The sequence below is a fragment of the Salvia splendens genome, chromosome 6, assembly GCF_004379255.2.
Source record: "Salvia splendens isolate huo1 chromosome 6, SspV2, whole genome shotgun sequence".
In the NCBI taxonomy this organism is placed as follows: domain Eukaryota; kingdom Viridiplantae; phylum Streptophyta; class Magnoliopsida; order Lamiales; family Lamiaceae; genus Salvia; species Salvia splendens.
This window is the reverse complement of record NC_056037.1, coordinates 26,601,291-26,623,853: the sequence shown is the minus strand read 5'-3', so window position 1 is coordinate 26,623,853 and position 22,563 is coordinate 26,601,291. Positions and strand designations below refer to the sequence as shown.

Genomic DNA, 22,563 nt, shown 5'->3' with positions numbered 1-22,563 from the left:
TCATATCACTTTTATTTGATTGTTCGAGATCCGTCCACACGGATAAATAATCAAGGACGTGGGAATAGTATGGAAGATTCGTGGTCGATAAATCATACCAAACACTATGATTGTCGATTAGACAAAATAGACATCCCCATGTAAATGATAAGAAGTTGAAATCTCAAAATATCTTCAATTCGAAGTCGTGCATATATATTGTCCAGTAATAACATATAATATGACTAAGCATATTGATGAATTATTTACGCTTTATTCTAATTTCTAATATAACTTTTATTTATATTACTGAACTTAAGATTTGCATGCATTACATTAATTGTCCGGCTTTGCTATTTAAAATCAGAAATAACGTAATAAACATGTCAAATATTAAACCTTATCATTATAATCACCATCCATTTCATTATTTTATCACAATTTTGTAACTGTACAAATTATGTAAGCACCCTTGACTTATCTTTAATAGCCCATACAAATGTGCAATAATGATATGCCGATTAATTACCCTATTCCTTTATGTAATATTTTTATGCATATGCAATAATGAACAGCGTATACGGGGCCAATCAAGTACTTAAGTAGCCCTAACTTATCTTCAATAGCTCTTATGGAATATAAAGTCAGTTGATGATATCCCAAAAAATTAATTTCCCTATTGTAGAGCTTAGAAATTTACTCTATAAAAGGGGAATTAAAAATGAAGCTGATAAGTAACCAAAAAAAGTGGAAAAAAAATCAGAATGGAAATTAGCAATATTATTTCAGTGGAGAAATTAAAACCCTCTTCACCAACACCTCCCCACCTTAGAGTCTACAACATTTCTTTGATAGATTAGACTATGGCTTATGGGTACGTCCACATGGTTTTATACTACTTGGGCAATTACGGCAGTGACATAATTCAACATCTGAAGGAGTCACTTTCTCAAACTCTGGTCACAATCTATCCATTAGTTGGAATTATCAGAGATGCCCTATCTGCAGATTGTAACGACCAAGGCCTTCCATTCTCCGTCGCCAAAGTGAAGGTCCGAATGAGCGATTTTCTGCAAAACCCTAATGTTGAATTGATGAACAAGCTCTTTCCTAGAGCGAAGAAAATGCAAGGTTCAGGTGATAGCATAATACTGATTCAGTTGAGCTGTTTCGACTGTGGCAGCATAGCCATGCACATCCAGTTTCATCATCTAATTGCAGACATGGTTTCAGTCTCCACATTTCTCCAACGTTGGGCTTCCAATGCACAAGGATTAGGGTTAGGGTTTCCTCCCTTGAATCGTATAGCCCAATCTTCCTTTCCACAGATGCCTTCACTGCCAAACATCTTAATACCTTTAAGCTATTTCTGCTGGGGTTTGGTGCCCCTTGCACAGCGGAAGACTTATTCAAAACAAATAAATCAGAAAATGATCTATTTGACCGATTATGCGATTAATCAGATAATTGCATGCTATAACACAAATAATTCACGCTCAAAGAAATTAAATCCTAAACATGAATACTACGGTTTAGAGTTACCGATTTGATTCTCTAAAGAATCGTCGATTGCTCGCGCCTTCTCCACGATGATCTTCAATACTAGACCGCGGATCTTCTGACTGGTTCCCGAACTGTATCTTGATATCAGGGTGGGCTGATCTTATCAAAATACTAGGACTCGAATAAAGAAGAGAGAAATTCCCACGGAGGAGAGCTGAAGAAATTTCGAGCTCCTCTACTAATTAGAGAGTGACGAAAATTTCATAATGAAATTAATAATCTTTCTGTATCTTATTTTCCTATTTATATTAAGTTCTTATTGGGCCCAGTCAGGATCTATGGAAGGTTTTGGATATGGCCTCCGCCAATTAGATTTTTACTAATTAAATTGAACCCACAATTTAATACACGTTTATATTGAAATATTACGAGCAGCCACTACCGAAGTAATATTGCATTGCCCATCCAAATCTAAAATTACAAGTAATCCGGGTTTCCGTTTTGTTTATTGTTTATTTCCCGCGCTTAAGATATAAATGTCCATTAATTAATTAGTGACTGCTATGGAGTTAATTAATTAACATCTTATTTATTCCAAGAGTGGACTCAGCAAGAAACACTTATTTATTATTCATGGAATGATTAAATTCCAACTGGTCAGTTTCCGAATAATAAAACCTTGTTCGAGTTCCTCTTCAGGACATTATCAAATCAGACTCACCAGGCGCGCGATTCAACATAATAGCTATCCTAGCACTACTAGATATTAATTACCACTACCCAATATATCAGGATTATTGGGTTGCGAAAAACCCGCAGCATTTGATAAGTCAAAGTAGTGCATGACCAATACTGTATGCTCAATGCTAACGTATCTGGATTAAGAAATAATTATTTATCAAGACCTAGTCTTCCAGTAGATAGTATGAAGACATGTCTTGTTGTTAGATCCGTTCAGTGCTATACCACACCAATGTCATCTTATCTCAGTAAGGCTTAGAAATAATCGGACTGACATTGCAAACTTTCACGATAGGTAGCCAAAGCCTATCTAGGTTGTGAAATTCTTCTTTCTCTTTTGCAAAGCATTGCATAGATCTGACTATAGTTATCTTAAAGTGGACGACGCCCACAACCAATCTACTAAGCAAAAGACTTAGACTTTGTTTACTTCTTATGCATTTAAATGTTCGTAAAACATCTTATAAATGCACAAGCAAACACAATGTAATAATAATGGTGATTCTATTCGTGCATAACTGCTCGAATAATACCGAATCGTGTTAAAAGTGGATTGTAGAGTTTTTCGTATACAAGCAAGATTCTATTCGTGCTCATTCGTGCTGGAAACATGTTTTTCAGTATACCAAACCTAACAATTTCATCAAATACTTTAGCCTCGAAAAGTTTGTGTTGACAAGGTACGATTTCGATGCCTCTGCCCTATCCATTCTTAAGGCCCAAACAAGTAGCTTTAGCGTCTCGCAATTGAATGTGGTGACCGCTGTGATATGGCAAAGCTTCATGGAGGCTGTGACGGAAGAGTCCGCCGGGAAGGACGTGAAACTTGTTTTGATAGGTCAAGCGGTCAATCTACGGAGAAAGGCGACACCCCCGTTCCCAGATGATAGTTTTGGTAATATAGCATGGTCTACCAAGAGTTTGTGGATCAACCCTAAAGAAAAGGAGTTGACGGAGTTGTTGAGGGAGGTGAAAAAAGGGATAGCAAAAATAGATGGTGAGTTTGTAAGCCGATTGAGGAGCGATGGTGTGTATGATTTTTTGGAGGAATTATGGAATGAGATGCCTCAAGAAGCTACTTCGCTTGGTTTTACCAGTTGGACAAAAATTGGTCTTTCCGAGGTTGATTTTGGCTGGGGAAAACCTGTGTGGATGTCAACCTGCATTCTGCAATCCTTTGAACCTGTGAAAGAAGGAAATAATGTGAACTTATTGGATTCAAAATCCGGAGGAATAGAAGCATGGACGATTCATGATGAAAAATATGTCGCATGATTTGAAAAAAATGATCATATTCTAAAATATGCTAGTGTTAACAGTAGTGTCATTTGAATCGTTTATACCATGAATAAGTTATGTTGTGAGATTGTAAATCCAATTGGGATAGATAATATTGTGACTCTAAGGCCATGTTTATTTGATAGGAATGTAAAATTGGCATGGAAAATAACTTTTAGGAAAATGAATCTAGAAAATACGATTTCTTACAATTTTACTTTCCCATGTTTGGAAAATTATCAAGATTTTAAAATTCATATTTAAATTAATAACTAAACTGAAAATATATTCTATCCGTCCCACATTAGGAATCATCAGATTCCCTTAATTTAACCTTCTTAGTAAGAAGCCTTAGACTTGTTTGTTTATAATTCAATAAATAAACCATTATATTATTAATTCTCATAATTAGGTAAACAAGTATACGTGGCGTTTCTCGTATACATGCACAAGCTGATTGTTCAAAGGCATGTACGCTCAAAGCATTTTTTAGTATACAAACTCCAACATCACATACACTAGGGGCGTTTATCATAGATTTAAAACTCCCAAAGGCTCCTAAGACTCATATTGTTCTTACTCTCAATTAAAAGTACCATTTTAAGGGAAATTAATTGTAGCGTCAACTAAGCTCTTCTAACACGTAAACATCCCTCCACGATTATGTTGCACGTCAATAAATCATCATAAAAAGTGTCACTCAAACATGCAGTGTTACCAACACTTAGAATAGAAGCAAAGTAATGAACAAAACATATAATAAATAAATATGAACTGTATAAACCAAATTCGTTACTAACACATCCCAAGAATTCTATAAATTTAGCTACTCATAATGAAATAATCTAAACCCATAGTTTGTAGGAAAAACGTACAAAACATATGAACTAAAATAATATAACCCAAATTTTGAATATCGTAGCCTTGATCTTCTCTTGAATTTATGCTTCAAACTCCTAAAGCAATGATGAACAGTGGAAGGAACAGTTTTTTAGTGATAATTCGCATTCTAGGCCATGGTTACTGGTCAGTATAATGGGCTTTACCGTATATTATGTGCAAGAAAGTTTCTAAGTGTGCAGGTTAAGGTACAAGTCAGGAAGAAGTGTGTCGAAGTAATTCAGGTGAAAAGGATGCTGGAAGGGTGCAATACTGACTAGGATGCATGCCATAGAGCCCGAGATGGAGAAGGAAGGATCGCTTGGAAACGACAAACTATTTGAGGGGCAAAGGCAACATTTCTCATGAAGAGGCAGCCCTAGAAATTAGGGCAAGCCACCCTATAAATAGGAGGTCACATGAAGAAAAAAGAGACTTTTTTGGAGGTTCCGATTCCACACTTGGAGGCTAGCTCCATTACTTCTCATTCCTCGCTCTTAGTCCAAAAACCACCTGAAAACATCGGCCACTTGCCGAAGGGGATAGTAGCTTACTGGTCAGGATAGTATAGGTCCCCTTTCAGTTTCACGTCTAGATTAAACTCAACCCCCAAGCGTGGTAGCAAACCAACCCTTCCAGAGTGTCATCTCAAACCTTACACCATTATACTAGCCAGTAGAAGTGGGTTGAGGTTTTGATAACTGGTTTTAGGTTTCGTACCAACGACACGACTAGTTCTAGGTTTCCTCCTGACTAGTTGAACACACGACCCTGCACAGACCCGCTCTTTCAAATGGTGCCGTTGTCGGGGATGGATGACGTTTTTACATGCGATTGTTGCATGCCACTTTGGCGTATATATTGTTGATTGTTTTTCATTTTCTCTTGTTTTCCAGTTGATGAGAAGAGGCTCAAACTTTGAGCATTGGAGGCCAACGATACTCCCGCATGGAACAATACGTGTCACTACCCGTTCTGGCCTGTCAACCACATTGTTTGATCTAGGCATGGGTAGTGACGAGGACAAGGTTACACCATAGGAGCAAGTTCCCAAATCACCAGTCAAACCAGAGGAATGCGGAGAAAAAATGGCTGAACTTATAGAGGATGATCCTAAGATCGGGTCGTTGAATACTCATTCCTATGGCGAGCCACCGCAAGCTATCGTTGTCACAGCTGGGCAAGCTACATGTGATGTAAAGCCGCACGTTATAGCAGTGTTACCCTCATTCTATGTAAAGAGTTATGAGGGCCCGTAGGAGTTTCTACATGAATTTTGCAAAATCTACAAGGCGTAGAAATGGCCAGCAGGGTCATTGAATACTCATTCCTATGGCGAGCCACCGCAAGCTATCGTTGTCACAGCTGGGCAAGCTGCATGTGATGTAAAGCCGCACGTTATAGCTGTGTTACCCTCATTCTAGGTAAAGAGTTATGAGGGCCCGTAGGAGTTTCTACATGAATTTTGCAAAATCTACAAGGCGTAGAAACGGCCAGCAGGGTCGAGTGAGGATGATTACCGATAGAAGGCCCTCCCCTTTGTCATGAAAGGGGAGGAAAATACATGGTTTATGAGGCTGCCACCCAACTTCATCAGGATGTGGGTCGATTTCAAGCTAGCATTCTTGGACAAATTATTTCCTTCCACCAAGACAAGTGCGCTCATAAAGGAGATTGAAAGAGCAGGTTTGTGCAGGTTCGTGTATTCAACTGATCAGGAGGTAATTCCCAACCTAGTTATGTCGCTGATCGATGACCTAAAACTTGCTATCAACAATTTTCTCAACCCATGTTTACTGGTTAGTATTGTGAGAGCAAGGGTCGAATCCCACAGAGATGGATGATTGTTTCTTGTGATTGTGGTGATAATCTAGAAGGGGTTGGTTAGCTACCACGCTTGGGTTGAGGTTCTATTTAGACACAGACTAAAAGGTGGACCTGTACTCTACTGACTGGTAAGAAGTTCTCATGTCGAAATCAGATTGGGTACGTGAAAGGTGGGTTGGCACAACTCCGATGCATGTGAAAAGTGAAAGTTTACTAAAAATAGGTAGACAGTGACAAAAACGGATCTCCGACCGAACTGGCTGATGAACTGCCAGATCCGCAAAAAGTCTGACACAAGTGGAAGGACAAAAGGTAAGTGGCAGAAAATTAAAAGTGGTCCCCAAATCAGATGTGGATGTTATCTTCTCCAACAAATTTGCACAAAAATTCAGTTGAACATAGATTCCATGGATAACAACTCAAATCAACACTTTCCACAAATTAAGATCCATAATTAAAAGTTAAAACACAACGATTAATGACTGGAAATCCCAGAATTAAACATACTGGCTAACATGCAAGGTGGCGACACTCACGTAATCACAGATCTTATGCATTAAACTTCAGTTTGAATGATTAACACTTGGAATCCTAGCTACCAAACTCAGATCTAGCCTACTCAAACGAAATCAGACATCAACACTTAGAAATTTCTTGCAGACAACCGGATCTAGCTAATCTAGGCAGAATGAAACACGATAGCAACGAAACGATGAAGAAAAAACAACTTCCATGTCATAGCATTTGGATCTCAACACAAGACTTCAAAAACAACAAGAGATTTAAGTTCCAATAGCAGATCCAACGAGATAAAATGAAATACGAAGTTAAATTAAGAAAGCAAGTAAAGATTGTTTTTGCCACTCGGGTGATGAAACAGTATTCTGGCGACTACAACGGCTGGAGGAGATGACGGTGAACTATCCCAGGTGGAAATCCGAGAACTTCAAGTGATCATGACTGGTGGCGAGGAACGAGAGGTGTGGAGCTAACCTCCTCTTCGGAACTAGGACTTCCGAGAGCGGTTTCTAAGTGTGCCTTTTAAAAATGAGCAGTCTCTCTTCTTTCTTCATGTGACCTTCTATTTATAAGGCTTGCCACAAAATTAGGGTTGTTCTTCACTGTTCATTGTCACTTTTGCTCCCGTTAAATAGTTGGTCGTCTACTAGCAATCCCCTTCTCTCCATCCCAATCCTTTGGGCATGCATCCTGGTCAGTATTGCACCCTTCTGATGTCCTTTTTCTCTAGAGCCTCCTGATTCCTTTCATGCTGACTTGTACCCTTTCCTGCACACTTACGCAACTTTTCTTACAGAATATGCACATTAAGCTCATCATAATGACCAGTAACCAAGGCCTAGAATACGACTTATCAGAGATCTTAGGGGTAATGCAAGATTACGACGAATCCCTAAGTGAATATTTGGCAAGATACATAGCCTTCTGGACCTGTGCCCCAACCATCGCATGTCGGAGGCAGAAATTTGTAATACTTTCGACGAGAGGATGAACAAGGAGACCAAGGATTTGGCAAATTCGTCAAGCATTGGAGGAATCCCTAACCTACAAGTCAGTGAGGCCAAGAAGATCATGGGGAAGCTTCTAAGTGCAAAAAAGAGCTTATGACCATCCACGTGCATCCCACACAAGGAGAGGCGTTGCGAGTGCCTTAGCAGCCGAGAAGGATGATAAGTTGGAGATGCGGATGGACAAACTGGAGAAGGCACTATTGACCGCGATAGAGAAGAATACGCCTTCTTCTCCAGTCGAGAGCAAGCAGGTTGCTGACCCAGGGAACCAAAACCTGAATTATGGACATCCACAGGATCTAGATAGTATGGCCCAAGTCAATGTAGCCGGGCATTGGAATCCCAATGGAAGTTGGAATCTTGGGAGACAAAGGGACACACCATGGAGAGATGACCCAAACTTTAGGTGGGGAGACGGAACCTGAACCAATACAACTGATGAGGCTCGTTTCATGCATGTTATACTTGATAAAATGCACCCAATTCTGTGATACTAACGTACAATTGTGAGCCAGGTGTGTGTGAAAGTCTGCCATATTCGAAGGATGAACTGATCAAGTGGGCAGACAAGCGGGTCAAGGAAAAGGAGGTGCTTTGCTACGCAAACTGATCAAGTCATAAACCAAATGAAGCTAGCCGAAGTCCCACATGGAAGATGGAGCTAAAAACCCCACCAAAAGCTGAGGGCAGGAAAGACAATTTGAGAGGACGGTACCCTAGGGATAAGAGCCATATGCCTCTCTATAAATGGGAAGCCTAGAGTGAAGAAACGGAGGCGCGCATGGAGGGGGGAAGAATGCATTGACACATAGACACACTCCTTTGAATTCAGCTCTCTTTTAGGGCTGAATTGGCAGCTCAATCTTCTCAAACTCCTTAATTCCATCACATACACACTTGGTCCTTAGTCTAGTTTAGTTAGCAGCGTGTTGGTGCTGGTTTACGATTTTTATCTTTTAGTTCTGTTATTCCGCCTCAAGAAGGGGCGATGAAACAATTTCTACTTTTGATTTTGTTCACTTTCAGTTTATGCTTGATGTTTTGATGTTCAGACTATGGAAATTTGATTCTGTGATTTTAACTTTACTACTCTGGTTTCCGCTGAAAGTTTCTTTACCGTGCATAAAACCCCCGATCCATGTTTGATCTCTAATGAATGATGTGCATCTTAGCTCTACTGCCTTGTTCTGGAAAATTCTGTTGGATCTGCTCTGTTATCTGTGATTTTGTGCGGTCGTGAAGTAATCATGGATGAAATGTTTTAAATCTGATAGATGTGTTGGTATTTCTGCATGATCATGGGTTAGTTTCTTATTTACGTAAGTGTCATTTAGATCTTAGGTGCAGATTTAAATTTACAAGTTGTTATGATGAGTTGTTCTTTCGTAAATGCTCAGATCTGATTATACTCTGTGTTTTCTGTTGATTCCATGAAGAAGATGAAGTCGTTAGAAAAGTTTTACTTTATAATACGATTTGCAAGGGATTGACAGTCGTTCACTTTATTCTGTTTGTCAATTTCAAGAAATCACAAGATAAGTTGATCAAGTAGAGTTTAATACCATTTAACAAGTGGATCGGTTTAGTTAGTATAGTCTCTCAAGTGAAGAATCTCAACTTAACCCACCGTAGTGAAGCGTGGCAGCAGCCATCCTATTCGTGTCTGCAACCAATGTTAAACACATCATTTTGAAAGTGCTTTTGAGCTCTCACTCAAGTCAGATCTAGTCAGGTTGATCAGTCCGAATCTCCATTGGATCCATTCACCGGCATTTTGCAGGTAGAAGGGCGTACATTTGGGTAGCTGGATCAGTTTGACAATTTAACTTGAGTATTTCAACGACAAACGAGAAGCATTAAGAAGCAGCCTTTCAACAACCCTCCTCAAAACACCTATTGTGGCCCCTCAAACCTAGACCACCAACCCAATTGGTCAGGAAGGAACCAACAAAATCAGGGCCAACACTAGAACTAAAACTCGCAAAACCCAAACAAAGGGACGCACCATGGAGAGACAAAGGGACGCACCATGGAGAGATCACCTAAACTTTAGGTGGGGAGACGGGCACCAGAACCAATACAAACCTCCTCAAAACACCTACCGTGGCCCCTCAAACCTAGACCACCAACCCAACTAGTTAGGAAGGAACCAACTAAATCAGGGCCAACACCAGAACCAAAACTTGCAAAACCCAAACCAGAGTTCTACCTATGTACCACCCTACCAAAGGAATTACCAGAATCATCCGAACCAGAATACCAAACACTTCCAAAACCTGCCCAACTCTAACTAGGACCAACAAAACCAACCCAATCAGTACAGTCAATACCCATCTGAGAGGTACGTATTTCTATAGTAGACATGAGCGTACTCAAGTTGGGGCACAAAATTAAACAAAGGGGTTTCGCACACTTGATCAAGACAGACAGGCAATGCATCAAGAGAATGCTGACTAGTTGTTGTTTGTGCAACCTGAGAAACTCGGGCTTTCAATAACCTTAACCCACAATACTATTAACTAGTAAAGAGAAGTAAGGGTCGAATCCCACAGAGACAGAGGTGTGTCGAGTTGTGTTCGAGACATGTTGGGGTTGGCTGCTGCCACGCTTCACTAAGGTGCGTTAAATTACTACTATGGTCTGGACTACTCAAGTCACAAAATTAACTTGATCAACTAAACTAAGGATGATGAAAACAACATATCACAAACGGATCAACTTAAGTAGAAAACAGTACGACAACTTAAAGAAATCAGGACCACTGAAAAGAAATTGTGCACTTCCAAAAAAGATTCTACGACGAAAAGTTGACAGAGACGGTTATCTAATTACATACGGCCTTCTTCTACGATTAACAAAAGCAGAGCGGCGAAACATCCATGGTGGATCTAAATAGAGCATTCATCTAACGCTGACTAGAAAACAAATTCAAGAAGGATCCAAGTATTTCGAACATGGAGAGAGCAGATCAACATGAAACAATTCAAACTCCATGCAACCGACATCTTAAAACTCAGATCCCGACGTAAATAAACAGAATCAACAAAATCCAAACGTTACCAAACAAATCAAGGCTAGCAATCAGAAATCAAGTGAAATAAAATGCGGAAACAACATTTCATAAGCGATCTTCACAAATCTCAACTTAAACCTCAGAATCCCAACTCAGATCAAAGATCGAATAACAAAAAAGGAAATGACAAGAGCTAACTACGAAGGAAACATCAATCAACTAAGATTTAACAATAATCCGAAAAATTAAAGTTAAAAGAGAGTAGCAAATGGTTTGGCCCCTCGGGGTCTAAGAAGAACACAAACAGAGGATGATTCTACGATGGTTCAGCTCCCTTCTTCCTAGATGAGGAAGAAGAGGGGGATTGGATGGTAGAACTTCTACTCCAGCAGCTCCTAGCTTCCTTGCTCCATACTATCTATGGTCTAGTGTCTATGAAAATGTTGAGTGAGTAGTGATCCGTGATCTTCCTTGCTTCAATTCCTCCCCTATTTATCGGGCGGCATGGGCACTAATCCCTAGGGTAAAACTTCTGTTGATTTGGCGTTAATGCCCCTTGCCAAAAAGAGCATCTCATCTTTCTCTCTCTTCTAACTCATCATCTCATGTCTTCAATTGGTTACCTCCTCTAGGTTGGCTTGCTCAGCTTGTCTCAGCTTGATTAGTTTGCCTCTAATTCTGGCCAGTTTTCGCTTCTTCCTCGAATTGATCAAGTCACTTCTATACTTGGCTGCTTCAGCAATTTTTTGTTCCTGCACACTCCAACAACCACTTTTTCCCATCCTTAGCACCCCGATTAGTGAAATAACTACCAATAAACCATGATTGAAACGAGTCCTATCAAACAGCTCACACTTAAATCATGCTTGTCCTCAAGTATGAAAGAATGAAAAGGTGTCATCTCGCGCTTCTCATTCATTCTCATTTTTTTTCTATTGTTGTGGCTGCTCGAGTTGGATTATCAAGCTGATCAAGCTGGTCAGGGGGCGTGTCTTTTTACCTGCAAACTCAGGTGAGTGGATCCAATGGAGATTCAGACTGATCAACTTAACTTAATCCGCCTTGAGTGAGATGAACAGGGAGACGCAAAATTGTTTTCAAAACCTTAACCCACAATACTATTAAGTAGTATAGGGAAGTAAGGATCGATCCCACAGAGATGATGTGTTTAACATTGGTTGCAGACACGAATGGGATGGCTGCTGCCACGCTTCACTATAGTGGGTTAAGTTGGGACACTTGACTTGAAAGACTAAACAAACTAAACCGAACTGATCCATTTGCTAAACTGATTAAGTCTACTTGATCAACTCATCCTATCATTTCCTGAAATGGACAAACAGAATAAAGCGATAATTCTCAATCTCCTACAAAACGTACGATAAAGCAAAACTCCCTTAACAACTTCATCTTCTTCACAGAATCAACAGGAAAAACAGAGTAAAGCAGATCTGAACAATTACTAGTAATGAAACATCATAACAACTTGCAAACTTAAATCTACTCCTAAGAACTGAACTATATTCACGTAAACAAGAAGCTTACCCAAAATCATGCAGAAATCCAAACTCATCTATCATATCTAAATGTCCTAACACATTTCATCCATAATTCTCTTTCGCAATCAAACGAAACATAAATCAAAGACTCGGATACATCAGATCAAACAGCGGCAAACATTTGAGCTAAGACATACATAACGAATAGGAAATCAAACAGATCAGAGAGATTATATATAACAACAGGAAATTCCAACGAGGAAAAGAAATCATAAAATTGAAATTACTAAATCTGAAAGTCATGAGTAGCAACAAAAACATAGACCGAAAATAACTAAGAAACAGGAAATTATTTCATCGCCCCTTCTCGGAGCGGAATAGCCAAAATGACCGATTACAGTGACAAAAACCAACACCAAACTGCTTCTGAACTAAACTAAACTAGGCTGAGAACCAAGGGTGTATGCAGTGGAATTAGGAGTGCGGAGTGTTGGGAGATCCCATTTCAGCTTTGGAAGAGAGCTGAAAACTAATGAGCGTCGTTGTTTCAGAGCTACCTCATTCCTCCTTCTCTATTTCCATTTATAGGAAGGCATGAGGTCTTGATCCTTAGGGCATTTGTTCTCTGAAAAGTCTGCTTTACCCTTTGCCCTTGGGGATCTTTCTTGTGTGACGCATTAGTCTTCTAACCAGGTGCTCCCGATGTATGCCATTTGATCCAACTTGATCCATTTGCGCAGCGAATTCCATTCCTTCCCTGATCCATTCGTCCGCCCAGTTGATCAACTCAGTTTCTGAAAATGGCAGACTTTCATACACACCTGGCTCAAAATTAGATGTTAGTTCACAGAATGTGATGTAGTTTTATGATAGAACACATGCGAATGCCCCTTATTCAAAGGGTTGAGCAGTTTCCTTTTGCAGGCAGGGCCACAGAAGATGCCAACCGCTACCTCTCGAAGTTCGTGGAGATTGATTCTGCTAAAGAGTGGTTTAAGTGTCGACGACGACGCCATTAGGGTAAGACTCTTTCCCTTTTCTTTGATTGATTCTGCTAAAGAGTGGTTTCAGGGGTCAATGGGGGATTCTTGCGGAAGAGTTGACCGGATGCCATGGCGGTCATAGAGGAGTTCGCCACCAACAGCAGGGGGTGGTCGAAAGAAAGGCACAACTCAAGGAGAGTATCGTCCACAGAGGAGGCCGCAGAGAGTTCTTTTGCTAAGGAATTAGCCGAGCTTAGAGTTTGGGTTGACCAAATGTACACATCTAGAAGTGTCACGACCGCACTTCCTAAGGATAGGAGGCACGGGAAATCGTGACTCGTGGGGGATTTAAGAAGCGGGGAAGAAGGGGGAAAACAATTCAAGGCAATACAACTTAACAATCAAAGAGGAAATTCCATTTAAATCAATCAACGTTTCAAAACCCAAGTCTCATAATGAAAGATAACAGAGTTCAACAATAATGGAAATAACAGAGTTTCTTAAGACATTGAATAGCGGAAGCAATTTGAGAGTGTAGTTACTACTACGTATGAAGACGTAATAGTAACCGGACCAATTCTTGATAACATCACTCAACATCCTCCGCCTTCCGACCTCGCTCAACCTGCACATAGGGAAAACATATGCAGGGGCTGAGTACTTGATGCACCCAGTGAACTCATGCCCGAAATACATTTATCATTTAAGTTATGTCAAGCCATCATCGTGTGAATCCCGGGTTTTTCTTTAAAAGAGACCGAGAAGCACATAGATCCATTTCCATAAAATAGTGTCCGCGCGGACTAACATCATCCTCCATCATATACCATATCTGAACCATCATGTGAAACGAGAATGTGGCCACAAACTCGATCACTGGACCGGCCGACCTAGGGGACGGCTCACGATCCCCATCAGTGCACTAGTCCGAGTAGGGACTCACTCCCTAGTCAGACCCGAATTCGTTAACCATCAAAGTCTAGTAGAGTGTTATTCTAGTAGACAATCAGATAGGCAGTTTCAAAACATAAACACGGCATGACATACTTGTAAAATCATCCTTATCACACCATAAATATATCAATTTAAGAATAAACTTTTAAAGAATAAAGCCCACCTCAAAAGCTTAGGTTTTCCGTAACAATCCTCGTTCCGACTTTTAGCGTGCGTGCGAACCACCTTTTCGCAAATTACATAAAATTCATATCAAAATTCGGTAACGATAATAATTAGAATGCATGCACTCTAATTAAATTCTTTTAAATCTTCTTTCTCGATTTCCGTGTATTTTCGGTTATTCGGCGGCCGCCCAAGGCATCGCGTGCGACGCCGGTCGGCCGCTTACGCTCGTTCTTTCTTTCGTTGGCTCCTCGTATTTTCCATAACGTCGAAAATAATTTCTAAAAAAATTATTTAAGCGCATACTTTAATTATCGAAATTCTTTATCTTTGAAAACATATCATTTCATGCTTAGGGTAAAATTATTCTTCCTTCTAAAACGTTCCGAGATTTAATTAAATATTTTCCCCCGATTTATTTTTTATTGACGGCCTAAAAGATTAAAAGCTGCCCACTACCAAAACTCTTCAATAGTTAAAAGGCCCATCCTTATTTCCCCAAATCAAAATTTGTGAGGCCCAATTAATTATCACTATCCATTTTAATTTAATAGGCCCAATCCTCATTCTCTCTCTCATTCTTTTCCTCCTTCCCTCTCTCTCTCTCTTCGACATCTCCCTCGCTCGACAGCAGTAGCCGTCCCTGCCGTGAAGACGTCGACACCGCCGCTGCTGAAGTCGTCCGCCGTAGCAGCTGCAGGCGCCTGCCGTCGCTGCTGAAGTCGCAGGGGAAGAGCTGGAGTCGTCTCCGTCGCTGCTGCCTCGCCGCGACGCCGCTGCTGCTGCCACGGAGGGCTGCTGCTCGCCGACAGCCGTTGGAAACCGCTGCTGTCCGTCACCGGAGGGCTGCTGCTCGCCGACAGCAGTCGCTGGAGTCGCCGCTACCGCCGAGCCGTCGGGAACCGCTGCTGTTCATTCCGCCAGCCGTCACCGGCGACATCCCTTCCCCGACAACACTCCGAACGACCCCGATTCAACCCGCAACACGCGTTTTCATTAAAAAAGTTAAGTTCTTTCATAGTTTCGGTTACGTACGGCGATCGTTTGGTTGTTTCTTAGTGGATTGTTATATGTTTTGGTTATGGAAGAAAAAAATCAAGGCTATATGCATGCAAGGTTTAAAACAACACATGCTTTATGCTAGGAGAGGATTATACCTCCAAGAATGGTTGACAATGGTGGAAGAAAACACAAGATGGATGGCTTCAAAGCTTCCTCCTTCTCCTCGGCACTCTCTCGTCTCTTCTCCCTCTCTCTTTTCTTTTTTTTTTTCTTTCTTTTGCTAAGTGTGAATAATGAGAGGAGTAGGAGGGGAGGTTATGGAATGTGTAGTGGTGACTCTTGGGATGGTAAAGTAATGGTGGAAGGTGGAAGGTGTTGGAAGTGGAGAGTCTCCTCCATGTGAAAAGGCCGTCGGCCATGAAGAAAGAAAGAAGAAGAAAAAGAAAGAAAAAGGAAAAGAAAAGGAAAAAGACTTGGGCTTGGTCCACTAAAATTAAAATCCACTTGGGCTTCCATGATTTAATTTCCATTGGGCTAAAGAAATAAATAAGTTGCAAGCCCAAGTAAAAAAAACTACTATTTGATGGATTTAAAGAGTAATTAGAATTCAAGTTATTTTATATTTTTGATTGGACTTCAAATTTATTTTGGAAAGTCCAAAATAAATTCATACGTTATAATTTTTGTATTTTCCTTCATTAATTAAAATTCACCAAATTGTGTTATCTCGTTCTTCATAACAAAAAAAATAAAGTACGGAGAAATCGTACATAAATTATATTTGGTGTTGTTCCAAATATAATATTCATTCAATCGATCCTCGATTTATGCGCGTCGTTGTCCATTAAAACATATATTTCCCTTTCCATTCAATTCATTCGCTTTGCTAATGAATAGCAATTTCATCGTCGATCTTTCAACGAGGCCTTTAAACGTGCCTCCCATCGATCACAATTAAAAACATCAAAACATTCATTTTCACATCAAACACACAAACCATAATTTTTCCCATATCATATTTATCGAGGAGCATAACATTCGAAATAATTATCAATTATTTCATTACATGAAATTAACTTCTTATTTAAGGTACGGGTGTTACATTCTACCCACCTTAACAGAAATTTCGTCCCGAAATTTACTCATTCCTAACGAAAAAGCTCTGGGTATTTCTCTTTCATTTTATCCTCGAGTTCCCAAGTAGCCTCCTCGTGGCCATGGTGTTTCCATAGTACTTTCACGGACGCGATCGATTTATTCCTCAACTCTTGCACTTTCCTATCCAGAATAGCTTCGGGTTTCTCCTCGTAACTCAAGTCAGGATTCAAAATCATTTCCTCTTGATGAACCACGTGTTTGGGATCGAACACGTATTTTCGTAATTGTGACACATGAAAAACGTTATGCACAGTCCCAAAACTCGGTGGTAGTGCCAACCTATACGCTACGGGTCCCACCTTCTTGAGGATTTCATAAGGCCCTACGTATCGTGGCTTCAACTTCCCCTTTACACCAAACCTCGTTATTCCCTTCGACGGAGATACTTTCAAGAACACCTTATCTCCATAATTGAACTGTAAATCTGTACGCCGAACATCAGCATACGACTTCTGTCAGTCTTGAGCTTCTTTTATCCTTCGTCGGATTTGTCGCACGATCTCTATCATTTCCTCGACCGAATCTGGTCCGAGTATTCTTCTTTCACCAACCTCATCCCAGTAGAGTGGTGATCTACACTTCCTCCCATATAATGCTTCATATGGGGCCATATTTATTGTCGCCTGGAAACTGTTGTTGTAAGCGAACTCGATCAACGGTAATACAACTTCCCAATTTTCTCCTCTGTCAAGAACCACGGCTCTCAACATGTCCTCGAGAGTTTGAATCGTTCTCTCGGACTGTCCATCGGTTTGTGGGTGGAAAGCAGTACTGAAATTCAGTCGTGTACCCAGTTCTCGTTGTAGACTCATCCAAAACCTTGAAGTAAACCTTGTATCTCTGTCTGACGTGATTGTTACTGGCACTCCATGTAACCGAATGATTTCCTTCACATAGATCCGGGCCAGTTTGTCGGACCCATGAGTTATAGGGATAGGTATAAAATGCGCACTCTTGGTGAGGCGATCTATGATTACCCAAATGGCTGTATTCCCTTGTCGGGTCTTTGGTAAACCTGTCACAAAATCCATAGCGATATGTTCCCACTTCCACTCCGGAATCTCCAATGGTTGCAACTTCCCATAGGGTCGTTGATGTAAAGCTTTTACTTGTTGACATGCCAAACATTTTTCCACAAACAAAGCTATGTCCCTCTTCATTCCATCCCACCAGAATGATCCTTTCAAGTCCTGGTACATCTTTGTACTTCCAGGATGAGCGGTGTATGGAGTCTCGTGTGCCTCGGTCAAGATTTCATTTCGGAGTCCATCGTCACTAGGCACACACAGTCTCCCCTCGTAGGTAAGAGCATTATCAGCTTCTTCTCTAAACTTTTCTTGTTCGCCCCTCCTCACCCTCAGTCGAATTTTCTCCAGATTTTCATCATTCCGCTGCCCTTCTATTATCCTTGTCCGTAGATCGGATGCAATTACCAAGGTGGCAATCTTTCCCTTCACAGTTTCCGGAGCTCTCACCACCTCCAGTCGCATCTTGCTAAAATCGCGAATCAACTCCGCTTCCTGAGTGAGAAAAGTAGCCAACTGCGGTTGAGCTTTCCGGCTCAAGGCATCCGCCACCACGTTTGCTTTGCCTGGGTGATAGTTAATGCCACAGTCATAATCCTTGACTAGTTCGAGCCATCTGCGTTGCCTCATATTCAAGTCTTTCTGTTCAAAGAAGTATTTCAGGCTCTTGTGATCGGTAAAAATCTCACACCGAACTCCATAGAGATGGTGCCTCCAGATCTTCAATGCGTGCACAACAGCCGCTAGTTCTAAGTCATGAGTGGGGTAGTTCAACTCGTGTGGCCTCAACTGCCGCGAAGCATAGGCAATCACCTTACCATTCTGCATCAAAACACACCCCAATCCAACCTTCGATGCATCGGTGTAAACCACATAGTCTACCCCTGGTTCCGGCACGGCTAGAATAGGTGCGGTGGTCAACTTTTCCTTCAACAATTGGAAGCTGGCCTCACACTCCGGAGTCCAATTGACCTTGGTCCCCTTCTTTAGTTGTTGAGTCATTGGCCGTGCGATTTTCGAAAATCCTTCTATAAATCTCCGGTAGTATCCTGCCAGTCCAAGGAAACTCCGAATCTCGTTTGGGGTCTTTGGCGCCTTCCACTGTTGTACGGCCTCAACCTTTGCAGGGTCAACTCGAATCCCTTCGGCCGTCACAATATGCCCCAGAAAATTCACTTCCTTTAGCCAGAAGTCACACTTACTGAACTTGGCGTACAACTTCTCCGTTCGTAGTGTTTCCAACGTGATCCTTAGGTGCTCCTCATGTTCTTTTTCATCCTTCGAGTAAACCAGCACATCATCTATGAATACCAGAACAAACTTGTCCAAGTATGGATGGAATACTCGATTCATTAAATCCATAAATACCGTCGGTGCATTCGTCAGTCCAAACGGCATTACTATGAACTCATAATGCCCATACCTCGTTCGAAATGCTGTTTTGGGTATGTCCTCTCTTCGTACCCTCAACTGGTGATATCCCGACCTTAAATCCATTTTCGAAAATACTCCTGCTCCCCTGAGTTGGTCGAACAAGTCATCAATTCTCGGCAGAGGATACTTGTTCTTGAGAGTCAACTTGTTCAATTCCCGGTAGTCTATGCACATCCTCAGTGTCCCGTCTTTCTTTTTCACAAATAGTACCGGTGCTCCCCACGGCGACACACTCGGTCGGATAAAACCCAAGTCCAGCAGTTCTTGTAGCTGGATTTTGAGTTCTTCCAACTCCTTCGGCGCCATCCTATAGGGTGTTTTCGACACTGGTGCGGCTCCTGGTTCCAGATCGATAGTAAACTCTAACTGTCGGTCAGGCGGAGGGCCTGGCAAAGCATCGGGAAATATGTCGGGAAAGTCACGTACTACTGCCACATCTTCAACTTTCTTCTCTTTCTTGTCATGTCCTTGCAGATACACAAGATAGGCCGGACGCCCCTTTCTAATCAGCGTAGATGCTTGAAGTGCCGATATCACACAAGTTTGCTGATTCATCGAAATTCCGTGGAAGGTAGAGGGCTCCTTCCCCGGGGTTTGTAACGAGATTTGTCTCTCTTGGCATTGGATAGTGGCATAGTTTTCAGCTAGCCAGTCCATCCCCAGGATAATGTCGATGTTATCCATCGGCATAGCATGCAAGTTGTGAGCCGTTAAACTAAGTTCTCCCACCGTGAGTTCTATGTTCGAACAAGACTGTGAAATTTCTATAAGGCCTCCTACTGGTGAGTTCACGTTCATCTTATGTTCCAGTTCATCAACAGGCAGTCTTAAAGCATTCACGCAATAGTGCGATATAAAAGAGTGCGACGCACCCGTATCAAACAGAACAGCAACAAGCATGTCAAGTAGTGTTCCCATACCAGCCAGATTATCTTGTTTTGGCTCTCCCTGTGGGGCTTTAGCTTGCTTGCGTCCCAAGGCATAGGCCCTAGCTTGAGTTGGGTATGGTTGGCGACGCTGCTGCTGTTGCTGAGGTGGTGTAGGATTCCCTCGAGGTCCGTTCGGTGTTCCCCCGCCTCCAGTGTTGTTGTTGCTCGGGCACTCCTTGGCGAAGTGTCCCATTCCCCCACACTTATAGCATATGTTGGTCCCGACTCTGCACTCTCCCATGTGGTTCTTCTGACATTTGGCACATGAAGGTGCTCTCTGACGGAAATCTTCATTTTGGAATGGAGCAGCCTGCTTTCCTTTTCCCTGGGAAGAGTTTGGGGTACCCTGGAACCTCTTGTTGTCAAAGGGTGCGCGGTTCCCGTCCCATTTCCTCTTATCCCGAAAATTCTGCTGTGGGGTCGGCGGTGTTGGAGTAGTGGGTGTGACTGTCCTTTCCCGTGGCATCGCTTCCTCCACGTCCAATGCACGAGACAATGACTCGGCATACGAGAGTCTGCCACGGCATGCCAAAGCCATACTGATTTCGTGCCTCAGACCGGCACAAAACTTCTCCGCCATCTTCTCGTCTGTGTTTACCTGTTCGGGAGCATATCGAGACATGTCACATAGGGCACGGTCATATTCTGTCACAGTCATCCGCCCCTGTTTTAAGTTGTAGAACTCGGCCTCCTTTGCCTTACGGTAGCTCCTTGGAATGTATTTGTCATACAGTTCCTCCTTAAAGTCTTCCCACGTCAGGGTGTCCAATTGCTCTTGCGTCATTGTACGCTGCTTAGTCTCCCACCAAAACTCTGCGGACCCGGTGAGCTGATAGGTCACGCACGATAGACGCTCCTGGTCGGTGCACCTTAAGAACTTAAAGATGTGTTCTATGGCCCGAATCCAGGTCTCGGCCTTGGTTGGATCTCCCATTTCGTCAAACACGGGAGGACGTTCCTTTCGGAACTCCTTCTCGATGTTCCGTTCCGGCTGTGGCGGTGGTGGAGGTGGTGGTGGTGGTTGTGATTGTCCTTCAGGACCCACACTGCTCTGGGTCTCGTTGCTTGCCTCATTCTCGTGGTGAACGGCTGCACGTCGGGGAGGCATTCTGTTCAACACATACGTTAGTATAACATCCAACTTTACCATCACCACTCCACATAACCTTTCCAAAGCGATAACACAACTTTCCATACACAACGTGGTAAAACGAACACAACGATAAAACAATGGAAAACTTTATTAACTCAAACCAACAAGTACGTGTTTCCACAAGGTCTTTGAAGCAGGGAAGGAAAAACAAACGTCAAAAGAAACTGTTACATAGTTCGTCAAAACAAAACATTCAAAAGCTAATAAACATCAAAAGAAACACTACTCCTCGGGAGCTCTCTCATAATTCGCCCCTTCCTCGCTGTCAATCCCAACCTCTCTCGCAAGGGGCTCTTCTTCGGCGTCTTCCTCGTCTTCCATGGGATCCTCCTCGTCTTCAAGAGGTTCCTCTTCATCTTCGACAGGATCTTCCTCCTCTTCCTCGTCGTTCTCCCGAACATAAGTAGCCACGTCGATATGCTTATCGACTACAAGAACTTCCGTCGCGGGAGGTGCGGAGGTGCGCATCCCAAGCCTCCTCCTCTTGGGGAAGTTTGGTTGCGGAGTCTCACTCTCGTACCGACCCCCGCTGTAGAGGCTGCGACTCGATGAGGATGCCTCCTTCCTAGGAGGAGCATAGGGTGGCGGTCCATCACGAGCATCAACCAGTGCTTCCAAGAGAACCTTCACAAAACCATGCATGTCCCCTTGCATGTTGTAGTCGGGAAGCTTATGCCAGACGTATGACCGTGAAGCCTCGTCGGCCCACCTATTCCAAGGTGCCGGTAGTCCATCAATCAATCTCTTGATTCCCTCATAGTGCCTCACTCCACAGCCATGAGCATCCCGCCATAAAGTCAAGTAATCTGTGACATAAGATATCAAAGGGGTCCTCTCGTCCCTCTCGAACTCACGATACATTTCCATCGCCCGCAATCCATTTTTTACGTACCTTCCCCTTAGCGGTGCGTGGATCATGATCGCCATCTACATAAAAGTGAGTCCCCTTAGCAACCAGTCGTAGAAAAGAGTAAAGCAAGGTAGAGAAAGATAGAATGCATAAAGAACGTCATACGTACTACCGTGCATATACCTGTCGATTTCCATAAGGAAAAGTCGTAACAATTCTCTTTTTTTTTTTTCCCCTAAGGATAGATGTTTCGTATTTTATAAACGTGGTACTTTTGCAACTTCGTCTATCCTTCCATCTATCACAATCGCGTTTCACAAGGTTATCCTTGTCTCGTCATTTCATCGTCCTTTGGAATTCGCGCCCTTTCGCACCCCATTCATTCTATCACTTCTATTATGCTTCGTTTCAACTTTTGCCCTCTTTCGTGTTGAGCGCGGTGAGACGGAGTGTTGAGTGTTAAGTGAATACTCTTTTAGTCTAGTGAAACGAGTCTAGACTAGATTGAATAAATGACTCTCGGTCCAGAGCGGAAGGAAAAATTGCTCTGATACCATTCTGTCACGACCGCACTTCCTAAGGATAGGAGGCACGGGAAATCGTGACTCGTGGGGGATTTAAGAAGCGGGGAAAAGGGGGAAAACAATTCAAGGCAATACAAC

At 42.2% G+C, this 22,563-nt stretch overlaps 1 protein-coding gene and 1 long non-coding RNA gene across 2 annotated transcripts; one reads left to right on the top strand and one right to left on the bottom strand.

The window, feature by feature from the left end:
* The first annotated feature begins 842 nt into the window (after positions 1-842).
* LOC121809036 (stemmadenine O-acetyltransferase-like) lies at positions 843-3,498 on the top strand. The gene is made up of 2 exons (XM_042209586.1): positions 843-1,205; positions 2,845-3,498. Exons 1-2 carry the CDS (start codon positions 843-845, stop codon positions 3,496-3,498), a joined length of 1,017 nt encoding a protein of 338 aa, XP_042065520.1.
* A 10,127-nt stretch (positions 3,499-13,625) lies between these two features.
* Positions 13,626-14,392, bottom strand: LOC121808259. Its single transcript, XR_006052164.1, has 2 exons — positions 14,349-14,392; positions 13,626-13,856 (listed from the first exon to the last, which is right to left on the bottom strand). It is a non-coding gene; the product is annotated as an uncharacterized LOC121808259 (long non-coding RNA).
* Between the last annotated feature and the right edge of the window lie 8,171 nt (positions 14,393-22,563).

What these genes read in the sequence shown, in the direction of transcription:
- LOC121809036 (XM_042209586.1), top strand. Translation starts at nt 843, where the DNA reads ATGGCTTATGGGTACGTCCACATGGTTTTATACTACTTGGGCAATTAC. An exon ending in ATCATCTAATTGCAGACATG is followed by an intron (nt 1,206 to 2,844) that starts GTTTCAGTCTCC and finishes CATGTTTTTCAG; the next exon opens with TATACCAAACCTAACAATTT.